We start from the raw sequence: 17,632 nt of genomic DNA, 5'->3' as shown, positions 1-17,632 counted from the left end.
GGCTCTGCAGTGACTTTAACACACGGGAGGAAACAGGCACACGTGGGACATTTCTTAAACTGATAGAGGCCATCTACGACAAACCCACAGCCCATCGAACGGAGTGAACGGAAAGCATTTTCACTCAAAACTGGAACTGGAGCCAATGAGAATGTCCTCTCTCGCCTCTCTTATGCAACACTGTGCTGGAAGTTCTAGCAAATGAGGAGCGAGAAGGATATCCCGGGTCTCCAAAGAGAACCACTTTCGCTCTTTGCTGATGATATGATCTTATACTTAGAATACCCCAGAGAATCAACAACGGACTCCTGGAAGTGATCAAGAAACACAGTTAACATCTCAGGTTACGAAATTAATGCCCACAGTCAGTAGCCTTCCTAGATTCCAGTAACAATCAAGCTGGAAACCAAATCAAAGTCACCGTGTTCTTCTCTGTAGCTTCAGAAAAAGGAAATACCTTGGAATATACCTAACAAAGGCTGTTCCTCAGAAAAGGAACAGCAGAAGTCACAACATATCTGCAAATGACTGGACATTCTCCCATCGCAGGGTAGAAAGAAGTGCCCCTCCTGGAACTGGGCCAGATTTTGTGACTGTCTTGAACAGTAGATGCAGCAATGACACTGCATGACTTCAGCTATAAGAGTCCGTGCAGCTCTCGTGAAACTCCATCTGGGAGTTTCATAGAAGTCAGGCCATCCTGAAGGTGCCATGTGGAGAGACAGTGAAAATGGGAGAGAGAGAGAGAGAGTGACAGAGAGGACAGAAAGACAGAGAGACGCTGACCTGAGAAGCCCTGCTATTTGAGATTCTTTGTTTATCTACCAAATATTTCCATAAAAAAAGCATTGAAGATGATTCTAGCCCCAGTTATCTTCTGACTGCAACTACATCAGAGACACTGAATTGTCTCGCTGAGCTAAGCTCCCAGACTTGTGAATAAAACAAAGGATTGCTATTGTTATAAGCTGCTGTTCTGGGGTGGCTTGTTACACAGTGAAGAATATTCAGAACAATGTAGCCTTTCGAATGAGCTAGTCAAATCACATGAATGCTTTAATATTATTAAACATGCACTCAGAATTTCCTAATTTTTCTAAACATCATTTAACGCATACTTAGGCTACCAAAGAGTGATATTCAGAAAAACATGTAATATGATCCAGTGAACATACAAGAGAGATTTATTCACACATCCCATGTTTACTGAGTAGCTACTATATGTGGGGTAATATTCCATGTTCCAAGGACAAATCACTGAAGAAGGCAACAAAGTATTTGCTCCTGTGGTCCCATGACAGATAATAAATAAGGGAATATGTATAAAATAATTCCAGTAGTTATTTGATAAGAAAAACAATAAATCATGGCATAGAAATTAGAGATGGGCTATTTAAGCTAGGATATCAAAGAAGACATTTACCAGAAGGTAGTTTTGGAAAATTAACATTCTGGGCAGAAGGAATAGTAAATTTTTAAGTCCTGAGTTGTGAAGAACAAAAAAGGACAATGATCTAAGGTACAGTGTGTATAAAAGGAGAGGCAGCTGAAATGATGGTGAGATGGAAAGTCACGGGGCATGTAGCAGGGAAAGCTGGTTTAAGTCATTTTGGCTCTGGCGTGAAGGTGGCAGAGATGGCTGGCGGGTGACAAGATTTCATGCCTTCATATACCTTAGTGCACAGTGAGAATATATTTTCCAGCCTTCTAGTCATCGAATGTGGCCATGTGTCTGTGTTCTGGCCAGCAGAATATGATTGGAACTAAAGTGTATCTCACCATAAAAATCTCCCTTCAAGCTCCTTCCCACTCCAGCTGACAAAGATGACACCAACACTCAGAGCAGCCTGATTGGACGAGACTGAGGATGGCAGAGACCTGACCAGCCTGGATCCCGGAATCCCTGCATGGAGCAGAACCCACTTTCCCCCACCCCAGGCACACTAGTCACACACAATACCAGCAGCAGAATTATCAACTGGTGAACGCTCTGTGCTCATTCATGAGCAAAACTTCAAGTTCTTTTGTTTTGAGTGATCACATGTCTGGATCAATTTATTACCTCATCCCAGCTTGAGTATCACAGTGGACAAATATCTAGAGGAGGGGCTGGAGTGGAAAGAATAACCATGGAAAGACTGCTTTAATCAACCAGGGGAGATACATGAGGGTGTGAACATGGGGGAGATACATGATGGTGTGAACATGGGGGAGATACATGATGGTGTGAACATGGGGGTTATAGTGAATGTAAGAAGATACGGCCAGATTTGAAGCATCATTATTTGAAGATGGAACTAGGAAAACTTGCTGATGAATCATGAATGTCAGCTAGAAATTTGGAAAATCCCCCGAAACCTATATTTTTGTAAAATTAGATGATAGAATAGATTTTTCCTGACTCACTTTTGCCTGAAAATAGAATCTGCAGAATTCCATAGTAAGTGCAAAACAGAGCTCGTTCTTATGCAGAATTTTCAAATGAAATGAAAGAAATCCCATTATATGATTCTTAGACTTTCTAGAGAATTAAGAGTAAAGGCAGACCAAATTCAGAGACCACATTCAATTAAAAGGATATTTTTGGAGAAAATTATCAGATGCAGCCTCTTCCAAACTCAAGGTGGAGGAGAGTCTATTTTATCTCAATGTTTTTGAGGACCTTTCCGAGGGACCCGTGAACTTTGAAATGTCTCCCCTGGGTCATAGCTGAACAAACTAAAGTCTATGTGGTAAGAGAGAAGTGGTGCATTGAAACGTGTGAGCTCTTGGCGTTTATTGGGAAGCAATTCCACCACATAGGGTGAGTCTCACAGGAAAGGAACTGGCCTGGCTTAGACCCTGTTTAGTTGGCTGCCTGAAGGACAGGGAGGTCCTCAGCAGAGAGGAGATGGGGCACAGCCCAAGGTGCTCAGAGGGGTGGCAATGAACAGACTTGGGAGGCTCCCATCACGGGAGATCTCCCCTGGATGCCCCAGATGTACATATCTCCTAGGAGAGGAATTTCCTCAGTGTCCATTAATGTGCCACGTAAGAAACAAGAAAGCTTTACAGAGAGAGAGAAGACCCCCTAAGCCCACCCCAAGCCAGGGTGGTCAGAACCTGGCTGTGGGGCTGGGGGTGTGGAGGTGGCAGGAGGGCAGAGGATGATGGAGCACAGCCAGACACTGCCCGCTGCCCTTCCCACTGCAGGTCTCCAGCCCAGAGTGGACCCAAGGAGGGAACGTGTCACTTTAAATTAGCTTTGGGGTCTCATTTCCATTTTAGATCGTGTGTCCAAAACACTGAACACAATGTGTTTTGGGGATTCAAATGTGCAGTAAGAATATCCAAAGAGGCCCCAGGACACTAAGATACAGTAACATCTTGATCCTGTTGTGAGGCATGCCTGTTCAACACAGTGGTTTAATTCATGACAGAAGAGAAATGCGGGCATTTACTAATCCAGCAAACCACAGCAAGAAGGATCTTTAAATGGAAATGCCGTATCATCTAACAGGATTTTGGAAAGGCCCAGAACTCAAGTCTTGCAACATGTGATCAGGAAATTAACCCAAAAGTCTTTTGTAGATATATTAGGAAGCTGCCCCTCTTTTAAATTAGGAGACATGTCACTCAGCACCTGCAATTTCTTAGAGGAGCATAAGAAAAGGCCTTGCTACTGTATTATAAATATTGCACCAAAGTAGCAAATATGGATTTCTGACTGTGAGGTCCATATTCAGATATGAGCTTGTTATCTATATAGGATCATCTAAATTATTTACTTTCAGGTATTTTTAGTTTTTAAAAAGTCAGATAAGGAGTTATGAAATATTTGTTGGATTTTATCCTCTCGGTACCTTATGTTCTGATTTTGTGTGTGGACATTCTCAAATCGGAATGGGAATTGCATGCACAAAATATCCTTATGCCTGCTCAGAAACCTAGTCTATTGATCCTGATTTAATTACAGAAAAGAATAGGAGAAAATAAATCTAGAGTTCTATTTCTGCTGTGTCTGTGACAAAGTTAATCTGAGACACTGCAGAGGTCCATACATTCAGGAGTCTTGAAAATCTTTTCTTTGATATAATAAAAAGAAAACTAATTTACTTAAACTGAATTTCTTGGCTTCTGTGGACAGAAAGCAGATGCCTCACATTATTGTCGTAGTTTTTCTTTCCACAGTTTAATCTCGGACCCTTTAACCAAGGCTGTTTCTCTCCTCAGGAAGATTACATGCAAACTTGGTTTTATGAATTATATGAACGCCTCTCCTGAGAAGTCCCACCGGCAATATAATGTGATTATGCAAATGTATACTTCAGACAAATTAAAGGCATAGAAAGAAATCACAGATCGGAAAACTAAATTTTTTGGGCTCTATTTGAGGTCATTCGCGTCCGAGTTGTAAACTTTCTTTTGTAAGGACGCATGACTGGTGCTGGGTAGGGTGGGGAGGAGTGAATCATCGCTGAGTCACTGCTTACTGAGTTGTTCCTCCGCAGAGGTCGCCAGAGCAACACAGACATTTTATACTGAACAGTTTTCCAGGTGTGTATGAATTCAGTAGCTGCACGTGATCCTGTTGTTGAGAACTAGATTGCAGGCACCATTTGTCTCTAGTGAGATACTGTTGCTGATAAAATAACAGCAGAGAATATTCTACACTGTATTCACGAGACCTCAGGGCGGGGTGGGTGCTGCCAATGCTCCACTAGTTCACCATCACTGTGGGAGATGGAGCAGATTATGTCATGGCTACTTGGGAAAGCAAGGGTCTTAAAAAGGAAACGAAAAGTAGAGAGAAAACAATTATTGGCGACAGTCAAGTTCTTGTTTCTTCTTCTTCTCCTTTTTTTTAAAATTTAGGTTACAGAGAGAACAGAATCTGGTTGCTCACAGAGAAAAACTCTTTGGAGGAGATCCATTGCATTGTACAGATACACAGGAACTCCACAGCTGACCACCTCCCTACACTGACCACCTCCTCAAGTTGACCTGATTTCCGGCCGTGCTCCACACAGACCTGTCAGCGCGGCAGGCCGAGTTCCTTACGTCGACCCCCTCTCTGTGTTGACCAGTTTGTTACAGTCGCTGGGTGGTCAAATTACAGAAGTTCTACTGTATTTGAAATAGGAAGGTTGAATACTCCCATTGTGAATCCTAGCTTATAAAATTTATTTCCAGATATTTCCCGTTTCCTCTATATTTCTATCTTCTTTACAGAACTGTCACCAAACTCCTCTGAGGGGAGGAATTTCACACTGATCGTCACACTTACCCTCATCCATCCCTTACATGTGTTGAGTCCTTGCATATGGTAGTTGTCCAGTAGAACTTTTTAAGCAATTGAAATGAAGAGCACATTTCATTGATTCTAAACTCTATCTTTATTTTAACATTTCTGCAGCCAGAAGGCCTCTTTAACATTCAACAGCTGTCCTAGCTGCTATTGGCTGGGAACGGGAGTGATGACCCGACTTGGACAAAAACTTCAAATATAACATTTCTTTATAATTCTGAATTATGAAAGCTCTTGGTGACACAAAGATTATACTGAGTAGCAAACAGTGGTCATGAAAGATGCTGGAGACTGATTTAGAAGTTAGGCTCTGAGCAGGGAGTTTTAGGAAGAGTCCAATCAATTTATTTTGCTTTTATTTTCCTTTTTATATATGCTAATGGGTGACATGTGGCTCAGAAGAAAACCTAGGCATACACACATTTTAAAAGCTCTTTCAATAGTAATGTCTTTTTAATAATTTGGATAATTACAACCCCTTTTCACAAAATCACAAATGTGTATCCTGATATATTCAATTATGTTTTGCTTCCCTCATAACCTGCCAAAATGAGTAAATATTAATTGTGTTTAACGGGTCCTCTTGGACTTACGATGCCTATGGAGCTACCTGTGTCCACCCCTCCACTGCTAACCCAGGACCATGCCCGGGGAAGTGAGAGGGGGAGCAGCACAGCCTTCTTGCACATTCCCCTGGCAGCCACTTTCCTTCCCCCCAAGTGGAGTGGAAACTTCTCCCCCACCTGTACAACCAGCAAGCCAGTGGAAAGCCGCCCTCACTTGAACAGCATTGCTACTCTTGACTTTGACCCACATTTTATTTCAACTCATCAAATAAGCATCACCCTTTCTCTCTCTGACTTGGCCATGTCTCCCCAAAATTTCTCTGTCAAAACTCCACTCAACCTTGAAGACCAAATGAAATGTCACTAGACATTCTCTAATATCCTCAGCCATCCTGGCCACAATTCCTTGCTCTTAAATTTATTTACCTTTGTTTATACTGTCAAATACCATATCATATGACTACTAATATATTTTATTTCTGCTCTCTGAAAGTGAAGTCCTTAAATATAGTGTAATACTTTTTTTTTTTTGTGCCAGGGCTGGGTTTCAACCTGCCACCTTCGGCATATGGGGCCAGAGCCCTACCCTTTTGAGCCACAGTTGCCGCCCCTAGTGTAATACTTTATAGAACCCTGTGTAGCCTCACATTTTAAAGACCTAGTTGTAACAGGGGTTCAATAAATGTATATGAAACAATCAACTTGATACATTTACCAAAATCCTAAACTAATATAGAATCTGTTGAACTATGTCTTATGCTCTATACCTCATTTTTCATTTAATCATTTAATTAACAGGGAACATATTATAAAAGTATACAATAGCATCATTAAGAATATATATTATGGAACAATTTAATTCAAATATAAAGCATTGTTATTAAGATTTAGGATTTTAGGTTCTACTTATGAAATGGACACTATTCTTATCCATAAACAATTTTCTTTGTATTTTACATATACATGCAATATTTAAGGATATAGTTTTTTAATCAAACATTATTTGATTTTTTGATAGGCTATCTAAGCCGGACATCTATGTTATAACATTCTCTGGGCAAACTTACCTCTCACAATGATGTTTGTGGACTTTTTTGCAGGGTTTCCCACATTATTATTGGCGACGCAGCTGTAAATACCAGCATCATCTGAGGTGATGGCAGGTATGGTCAAAGTGCCTCCATTCAAAACAGTCTTTTCAGGCAGAGTCCCAAAGGACCTGACCCAGGTGAGAGAAGGTGTGGGCTCCCCTCCTGTCGTGACACACACTAATGTTATGGCCTCTCCAGGATTTACAACTATAGGATCATCCACCAAGAGTTTAATTGACGGAGATGCTAAAAGACAGAAACAGAAGAATGTGCACCTGTTTAGATTTGCTCCAACCAGAGTTCAACAGTCTGCATCACGGTCATTCATTCAAACAAAGTGAAATGCTGTTCTCTTTAGCTTAAATCATCCTGGATCACTCAAGTTTAAACAAGATTTAATGGCTTCCTATGTTAATTAAAGAGTATAAAAATAGGCCATTACATTAAGAATTTTACACACGAAGGGTGGGGTTAAAATCTGTTTCCCTAGATTATAGCTCTGAAATTTGAATGACAAGAGTGACTTATGTTTTAAAACAAAATACGCCTTTCTCTTTTAATGCTGGGGATCATCTTTTGTGTCTGTGGTTCCCAGTATACGCAGCATAGCAATTTAGACCTTGTATTTTCATGGTAAAAACAGTCGCTGCTTTCATTTTTGAACGTATGTCCAGTGAGATGATGAGTTTTCTCAACCAGAACACAGCCAAACAGAAAAAAGCATAGGTCATCTCGTCTCATATGATTCCTAATTTTACTATGTTTCTAATTTATACTATGATTCTAATTTTTGCTCTTGAACAACAAAATTATCTGATTTTAATGCAATGCTCATACTTTAATCTCTCAAATCACAATGGGCTGGGCAGTGAGTTCTCAGAAACGCTGCTTTAAAACATAGCAGCAAACATCCACAAGAAAACACCAGCGCTGCCGTCAAATCACACCTGTGCTGCTCTAATGTTTGGGGTATAGTAATCTCCCCATGAAAATAAGTCTGTCGCAAGCTTTAAGGTTAAAAAGTACCAAGGTAAACATCCAATCAGTGGGAAATGCTATGTTATAGGCTTTTCATCAAACACTCAAAATAGAAACTACAAAAAAAAAAAAGAAGAAAGAAAAACTATATTCACATATTGCACTTTTTCCCCACTTACACTGTAGGGCTACTCTAAATAATGTATCCCTAAATAAAGACGGGGAAATGCATTCTACTGACATCTGAGTTCCCACATTCAGAAATATTTTATGTGAAAGTTAGAGCTGCATTGTATGAAATCAATCCATATTAGAAATACTTAAACCGTTCAATTCTGCTGTGTGACTTTTTTAGATACTATAGCTTACAGTTGGAGAGTGTTTTTCTCAGAATAAAAGCGAGATTTCTTGTGTGGCTCAATAAAAAAAAAAAAGGGATGAAGAAAATAATTCCACGTTAAGGGTGTAGGGGGGAGACACGGGGCACCGTTCCCTTCAGGGCCTTTTCAGACGTCATTGTTGCATTATTTTAAATAATACGAAAATATTTTAAGTATAATATAATATTAGCCCTTCTTAGGTATTGCCATTAAATGATAAAGATTTATGGCTAAACACTTTTTGGGAAATATACATCATGAAAATAACACGCGTGAGTTCTTCATCGATCCTGGTGGTCGTCCGTTCCGGGAGTATAAGGTGAACAGCTTCTCTATTCTACTGATTGTTCCTGAGCTGGACAGAGCGTTTTAATTCAATCAGTTCCCATCTGGTAATCTTGTTGTTGCGGTGACTGCCTTTGGGGTCTTCTTCACAAATTCTTTGTCTAGGCTGATGTCTACAAGAGTTTTTCCAATGTTTTCTCCTAGAATTCTTATTGTTTCCTGCCTTAGGTTTAAGTCTATTTTCCATTGTGAATTGTGTTTTGTCAGAACCCATTGTGAATTGTTTTCTAGGAGAGGTGGGAGACACAGATCCTTTCCTGTGTTATCCAATTTTCCCAGCACCAAATATTGAATGGGGATTCTTTTTCCCAGTGTGTATCATTGTCTGTTTTGTCAAAGATCAGATAGCAATATGAGGATGGTATTAAATCTGGGTTTCCAGGTCTAATCCACCGGCCTCTGTCTCTGTTTTTCTGTCAGTACCATTCTGTTTCGGTTACTATAGCCTCGTAGTATAGCTTGAACTCTGGTAAGGTGATGCCTCCTAATTTGTCTTTTTTGCTTAATGCTGTTTTTGCTATTCAGGCTCTCTCAGCAAGGAAAAAAAATTAAAAAAATGCCATGGACAAAAGACATGAACAGAAACTTTTCAAAAGAAGATAACAGCCAATAAATATGTAAAAAAAATGGTCACTGTCTCTAATCCAGGGAAATGCAAAGCAATACTGCAGTGAGGTGTCACTGAACTCCAGTGAGAATGGCTACTATCCAAAAAACAAATCCCCAAACAGATGCTAGTGTGGATGTGGAGAGAAAGGAACACTTATGCACTGCTGGTGCAGACTAGTGCCCCGTGTATGGAAAGTCATATGGACACACTAGCATTTGATAGAGCAAACTCACTATTGGGTTTTTACCTAAAGGAAATAAAAGTCATTTTTATAAAAAAGACACAGACCCTCGAATGTTTACTGCAGCACAATTTCAAAGATGTGGAAACAACCCAACGGTCCATGAATACATTAGTGGATTAACAAAGGATGGTATGTGTATACCGGGGAGTACTTCCTACTCAGCCATGAAAAGGGGTGACCAACACCTTCTATAATGACCTGGATAGCATTCTTCTAAATGAAGTGTCACAAGAATGGAAAAACAAGCACCACAGCTACTCACTATTAAACTGGAAGGAATCAATCAACATCCATGTGCAGCTTTGGTAGTAAAACTCAATGGGAAGCAAACAGGTGGGAGGAGAGTGAGGGAAGGGGCAGGCTCATACCCAATGGGTACAATGACACTATCTGGGCGAGGGGTGCAGTTATAACTTCGACTCAGTGTCCAAAAGCAGTTCATGTAACTAACATTTAAGACTCCCATTATATTCTGAAATCTTTTTTTAAAAGAAAAGAGCATGCAGAAATCACAGGAAAGAAAAAAGTGGTATCTCAAAGGTTTAATGTTGTTAAATGGATAGACGATGTTGCTAATTAAATATTCCCAAACTAGCTATAATAATTATTAATGTGTTATGAAGAGGTACAGGAAACCCTATAGCCCAACATGAAGTAAACAGCATCATCTTACAAAAGCATTTGGTTAAAACATAATTATAGAGATACCAACATGTACATATTTACAAAGGTTAATTTGTTTTATATCACATTTTACTCCAGTTAAAAGGCCCCAGGCCTAAAGATGACTAATAGCACATATTTGGATGATGAGAACACACAGTGGGGGAATTCAGTCAAGAAATACATGCCCCTAAAATTGATTTGAGTGAGGATGCACTGTCTCTCTTGGACACTATTTAAGGAAAAAAGTTCAAGAAAATTTCAAAGCTCAGTTAGGACCATATGTATAACAGTAGGATCGCTGTTTCAATTATCATGCATGGTGGAACTACATTCACAGTCTTATCAAAAATTTTTTCCTTTTCCAAATTTCAGTTGAAAACAGTGTTGTCTACGTTAGTTTTACTGTTAATGGGATTTATTTTCTCTAATTATACTTGAAATTAAAAATAGCCTACAGAGACCACAAAAGACTAACAATTTCAAGACTTTAGGAATATTCATATGTATTTTAGTACCAAAATTTTCTAGCTTTAAATTCTCCCTCAAAATAGTTAAGATAATTGTTATATTTGTTCTAGCATCTGAATTTCAGTTTCTCCCATATTAGTTTTTTTTAAACTATAAAGCTTTGGTTAAGAACCATTGAGACATTAGGATTTAGCAAGCTTAAATATAAATTATGTCCTAGAGAAAAAAAAATAGGAAAAACATCAAACTATTTTTGAATATTATTAAAAATATTTTAAATAAAACGTTTCCTATTGGATGGATCATTTGCTAATTGGGGGGTATATAAAGGATAATGTGAAACGCTCTAGGTTAGTCACTTCCTTCTGAGAGGCTTCCCAGCCCCACATTTTCCACTTTCGTATCACACTGTGTAGTATCAGCCAGGCTGACACTATGGCCGTCCAGCCAGACGCAAAGCATCGCGGTTGCATTCCGTGAAGTCCACAGTAAGGGTAAGTGGTTCTGGAGAAAGACACCTGACTCTGCCATTTAATACACTGTGTGAACTCGGGCACAATCTTTCTTTTCTCAGTGCCTCCATTTCCCTTTGTTAAAAAGAGGAAAACAATTATAACTATCTAATAGTTATAAGAAGGAGATTTGACATGTGTAAAGTCCTTGCAATCATAGCTAATATAAAATATGCATATGCATTGAATAGGTGTTTTCTTTTGTCATTGTTTATATTACCATCATAGCCTGACCCACGGCTTGGAGATTAGTGGGTGCTTACTAAACATTAGTAAGGGAAAATTAATAAATGAGTGAGGATAAGATATGTGGTTACTATAATGTGCAATTATCCTGATGGGGCATGGCAGAAATATTTTAAGACCATTTTGATTTTAAAACATTTTAGATATATCTGTACACTTTGAAAATATATGATTAAACTGTTTTATAATACTTGTATACTGAAACTTTTTTTTCACTATTCAGAACTTTCATGGACAAAAGATACTATATTTATTTTATCACCTACCATGAAGGTAAGTGCTATTTTTTCACAGTGTCCTAAAACTCCAGACATGCTGAGTCCCTCCATTATAAGCTGCATCTTCTCCACTTATGTAGGTATATAGGCCACGAAGGAAGACCAAGCTCAATGCACTGGGTGAATTGCCCTATTGCTGTGCAAGCTTAAACACGGAAGGCCATACAGCACATGCATTTCTTTATGACCACGAGAAAAGCTCTCTGTTCTGAAATAATTACAAAACCTAAGTGTCCATTCATCTTCACAGTAACATACGAGACAGATTGTTAAATTCAGCTCATTTATAAGTAATAAAAAATTCCAACGTAATGGATCAAATGGGGCAAGAAGAGCACTGCATGGGGCAGCATGAAATCTGTATTTGGAATGCTTACCAAACTCAAATGAAAATTTAGAAAAAGGCGACATACATAAAGGGAACAAAGGAAATCCTTTTGATTAGGTAAAACATTTACAAAATCATAGATTGCTTTAACAATGTTTACAGTTATTGTCAAAACATGGCCCAAATTACATAAAAGTAATTTTACTCAATCACCAGCTGTAAACGTTCTCTGTGTACACTGCGCTTAAAAATAGCTGTGGTACCAGGCCGACTTTCAGGCTGGTGTTCCACCAGCATTTAATGATGGAAGGCAGCAATTGTCACAGAAATGGGACTCTCCTGTCCAAAATCAGCATGCCAGCACTCTAGAATGCTGGATGTGTTCTGTGGGAATACTAGAAAGATGGGTGGATGGATGGATGGAGGGACAGATGGACAGACAGACGTTATTGGTCCTGGGAGAGAAAGGATGAGGGAGAATGACGGGGAAGAGAGAGAAAGGGAGGGCAGGGGAGAGCAAAAAGTGTGGTTTCTATTTTACAAAATCATAAACTTTTAAGAGAACTTTAGTCACTGCAATATAGGGAGTAAATCTATTAGAAAACATCTCTGAGGAAGGGAATTCTTCTCATATCCCCGTCAGCACCTCTTTTGGCACACAAAAAGAAGTTTCCTTGGACTGAGTAATAGATACTTCAGTGGGTCCCAGAGAGGGACAACTGGCCTCTTAATGTCCTTACCAAATCCCAAATGTTTGGATATTCAGGAGCAGGAAGGATCTGTGTCGCCCTTTCCATTGAGATCACTGAGCATGACTGTCTAGACAGACAAGGGTATAGTTCCAGGATGGAAAAGAATCCCCGTCCCAGAGAAACAGCTCCTGGCTCCCACGGTGGGATGGTAAGAGCAGCCGACCAGTCATTGCTAGTGTCGGGACAACAGCAATGAGAGCGGTCTCAGGAAATATGTGCCATCCAAAGGTTCAGATCATAAGCTCCAGGCCTTGGCACAACAGAACTTACACAAATGGAAACTCCAAATGGACAGAGACAAAAGTTCTGAAATTATGGCAGCATAGGGGGTTGAAAGTCAAGTGAAACTGAATTATGAAATAATAAAGATATATTTCTTTCAAACCTGAGTTTGTATACTGGGATTCATGCCCACTAGAAATTTTAGTGAAACGGTTCCTCATAAGATCTTCTGGATGTGTGATGCAAAGATTTAATTTGGCCTTAATTGACAGTACATTGTGTTGGAACAGAACATGATTCCAGCTGAGGCCAACGACTTTGTGAGGGTTTTGAAAATAAACATGATTTTAAAGACCTGAAAACAAACTACAGTGTTAACCATCTTATATTCTTATAGACTTTGGCCCTCTATAGACCTGGGGCTTTTAATTCTAAAAAAAGGAGGCTAGATGTCTATCTAGACTTGGATTAAATTGATGTGAGCCAGTTGACTACTCATAAACTAGCCATTGCTTTGAATTAGAGATATTCAAACTCAATTTAGAGGCTTTTTTTGTTTGGAATGGAAGTAATCTGAAAATTATAAAGTAACCCAATTAATAAAGAAGATCGTTAAGAATGAGAAACATAAAAAAATAAAGTTAACTCCAATTTAAGAAATGCTCATCCAGGATACTATTTGTATAGTTTGAACCTTTCCCAAAGCAGGCTGTGACCCAGCTACTCATTTGGGCTGGGATCATGGGAAACATGTTTAAGGAGCCAAGAAGAGTGACAGGAAGGAAGCAAAGCCAGTAGAGGGGCACTAATAGCAAGTTATCACTGTGGTCAATGCCATGCTGCTGGGAACCCCCTGAGAGACCAACTAGCCGGTGCCGAGAACTCTCTCTCTGAAGAACAAGGCAATCAGCCAGAGAGTTTATCCACCAACTCCCGCCCTTCATTAACTGAGGATTATTCTGTGTGCCTCAACATCCCAATCTCATGCTCTGGCTGAACACATTCCTTCATTCAGAGAAAGTCCTCAGACAGAAGGACATAGAACACAGAATCCAGAAAAATGGCAGCCACCTCTAGGTCAGAGTAGGAAGAAAGGGCCAGCCACTCACCATGTCTCCAGGACACTGTTTCCAGTAAATACATTAATCAGGGATTAGCCACACAGAAACAATGTGAGAAGGATTAAAATAACAAAAGAAAAATAGGAAGGGATGGGGAGTACATGGCGGCCCTTTTATTCAGATGGATACGGTACAACATAAAATGCATGAGAGCACAGTACGGAGTAGAGACAGCAAGTTAAATATACCATTCACTTTCTACTTCTGTTCCACGATCTGACATTTTTAAAATCATCAAATGTTTAATGGATGCTGCGTAAACCCGGTCTAGCTTGTGTGTGGAGAGGCATGCTAACCCCCACCGACCCCAGGTGGAGAAAAATGCTTCCCTTAGAGAAACTCGCCATTTCACTGGGAGAAGGTATCACTGTGTTTTTACACATTTCACTGTAATCCACTTCAACATGTATTAATATTGCACTGAAATAGAAGTAGCAGCAAACATTTGAGAAAATAAAAATGAGAAAATATATTAGAAGTTGATTTGAAAACTGAAAATAGTACACCCATTTAGTTGGGGTTATTATTCAAACGCTATCATTCACACACTGATTGATTTCCACAAAGCTCAATAATGACATCATACTGGAAAATTCTATTTAAAATGATGCTCCAGGATATGGCAATATTTGAAATAGTTTTTATAAATCATTTTTAATGCAGGAGAGAACTTTTGCTACAAATATTGAAGCCTAACATGTAGTTTTCATTATTTTAGAATGTGTAGGGGAAGTATTTTTGGATGTGATTAAGAAGGACAGAGTGTTCCTTCACTGAAAATTGCATTGAACTCTTGGAGATCTAATTCATAGGACCATGAGTCCTACAGCAGAGATTCCCTGGATGGGTTTTGTTTGCCCGGCATAGTATCTATCTGTTGTTATTATTTCTGTCAGTGAACGAATTCCTTTAGGCATGGTTTGTTCTCCCTAGTATAAGACACTCTCTCTATTCATTTATTCAATATGTCTTTCTAGAGCATCTACTGTGTATCAGGCTCTGGAATAGTCACCTGTGATGTATCAGCAAAGAATACCGCAACAGAATCCTCAGCTTGACAAGAAGGAACCAGCCCTCTCCCCGTTGTCACAGAATTTATAAGTTCACATCATGCCCAGCGTCCCTGAAGTCATGCACATCTGTGATCCTTGACCGAGACATCTATGTCGTCAGAGATAGTAAGTAAAGAAAGCTGCCCAAAGATTTATTCTTCAGTGAACTGAGACTTTAGAAAATACGAGAAGTGACACAGTTGAATCTATCACTGAACAAGATAAAGTGAAGAGCTGGAAATACAGTTTGTGTTCTAAGGCAAGCAAAAGTTGACAGAGCAAAGGAGATTAGCATAGTCCATGAGCTCTTCCAATAGTTGGGGATCTAATACCTAACAGCTTGAAAGGTTATCACAAACATTGGAACGACATGTCAAAGAAAATCTGTAGCACCACCCATCTCCTGCCTTTGGGCAACAGTCTCTACTGTCCTTTCCAGCAGGTGAGGTCTGGGCAATCTTGTTCTCATTTAAGTTGATAAGAAACTGAGCACTCATCTTCAGGAACAGACTCCTGGAGGGCCATCACTAACAAAGGGTAAGTCCAAGCTGTGCACTTCCAACTAAGAGATGCACTGTCCATAACATCTTGTTCTCAATGGAGAACACCAGAATTTTAAGAGTAGTACTAGACCATAAAGATATCTTAATCACAAGACCAGCAAATCATGAACTTCTATTTCTTCTGCCTAAAACTCACTCCCAGTAAACGAGTCATCAAAATGGAGGTAATCTACCATTCTCGAATAATAATGTAAACTCTCGATCAAAATTTCCAGCTTTTATCCAGGTCAGCTGAGTTGCTTCCCCTTTTATATGAGCATAGATTTTCCTGTAATAACCCCTCCATTAAAACAGCTGCCTTTACTCTTTCACTGTGAGAATAGGACATCAGGGTGAAAAAGTTAGTATTTCTCTCCTTTGTGCCACTAGTACTCAACCGAGGATGAGACAAGGAATTTGGAGCTCAATAAAGTCCTAGTGAATAAAAAAAATGTTTAGTTAAAAAAAGGAATAGAAACTTCATCTGAACCTGCCCCCACTATTCATCATAAATCTAATTTAAAAAACCAGTGTGAAAGAATATGATGGATGACTCAGGATTTCATGAACCATTTATTGAAAAAATCCCACCTAGGAACCTGACAATTCTTTTGTTATCCAATCCATTCAGACTTAACAATGTTTTATATTACCAACAAGGAGATGGTAAGAACTTACCCATCCAAAATTATTGTGCTACTCATAAAAGTCAATACAGCATATTATTTACATTCCTTTCTAATTAGTTCTTTGTTCTGTTCCACTACTGAACACTGCTATTAATAAACCAGGTAATTAAGCCAAACTACAACTCTAGAACCAAAATAAAGGGCACATGCCATTTTCCATAATAGGACCAATCTGTAGATAATTCAATATGGATTTATCGGATCAATCAAGGTTTACAGCTCTTTTGTGAGAGGGATATATGACAGCAGAGTAGACAGAGGGGTCACCTGGAAGACCTCCAGCTGGGGCGTTGATCTCACAGCTCTACTTTTCATTTTTTTCATTTTGTAGTGTAAGAGGAGGTATGCTGCGACTTGAAAAGAGATTTTGCCTGATGAATATTAGTTTTTCCTTGCATTATCCATCCTGGGGGTACCTCATTTCAGTCTTATTCTGAACCTCCTTGTGATTCTGTCATCATTTTACAGATTCTGTCTGTCTTCATTTTACAGTAATTTTGGCTAAAGTTTGTTCATAGTCATCAATCTTTAAGAATAATACTGAGCTTTAATAGGGATTAAATTAAAATTGTATATTGCTTTGTGTAGTATGGACATTTTAACAATGTTGATTCTTCCCAGCCACGAGTATGGTATGTTTTTCCATTTGTTAACATTTTCAGCTGTTTCTTTTCTTAGAGTTTCATAGTTCTCTTTATAGAGATCTTTCACATCCGTTGTTAAACTTCCAAATATTTCATCTTCTTTGGCACTACTATGAATGGAATAGAGTCCTTGACTGTTTTCTCAGCTTGGTTGCTGTTGGTATATATAAAGGCTACAGATTTATGAGTGTTGATTTTGTAACCTGAGATGCTGCTATATTCCTTGATCACTTCTAAGAGTTTTGTAGTCAAATCCCTGGTGTTTTCCAGATATAAAATCATATCATCTGAGAAAAGTGAAAGTTTAATCTCTTCTGACCCTATATGGATGCCCTTAATCACCTTTTCTTCCCTAATTGTGATGGCTAAGATTTCCATTACGATGTTAAAGAGCAATGGAGACACACTGCTGGTGGGATTGCAAACTAATACGTTCCCTTTGGAAAGCAGTCTGGAGAACACTTAGAGAACTAAAAATAGACCTGCCATTTGATCTTGCAATTCCTTTATTAGGTATTTTTCCAGAAGACCAAAAACCACATTACAACAAAGATATTTGTATCAGAATGTTTATTGCAGCCCAATTCATAATAGCCAGGTCATGGAAGAAG

General features: G+C 39.1%; 1 protein-coding gene across 1 annotated transcript in view; it reads right to left on the bottom strand.

The window, feature by feature from the left end:
- MDGA2 (MAM domain containing glycosylphosphatidylinositol anchor 2) overlaps nucleotides 1-17,632 on the bottom strand; it is a 739,157-nt gene that overhangs the window by 224,557 nt on the left and 496,968 nt on the right. Inside the window, exon 6 of the mRNA XM_003792170.2 lies at nucleotides 6,921-7,190. Coding sequence (XP_003792218.1) covers nucleotides 6,921-7,190 — 270 coding nt within the window. The remainder of the gene's footprint in view (nucleotides 1-6,920; nucleotides 7,191-17,632) is intronic.

Source organism: Otolemur garnettii, unplaced genomic scaffold (assembly GCF_000181295.1).
Source record: "Otolemur garnettii isolate 467f Iridium unplaced genomic scaffold, OtoGar3 scaffold00054, whole genome shotgun sequence".
Classification (NCBI taxonomy): domain Eukaryota; kingdom Metazoa; phylum Chordata; class Mammalia; order Primates; family Galagidae; genus Otolemur; species Otolemur garnettii.
This window is presented reverse-complemented; position numbering and strand designations above follow the sequence as displayed.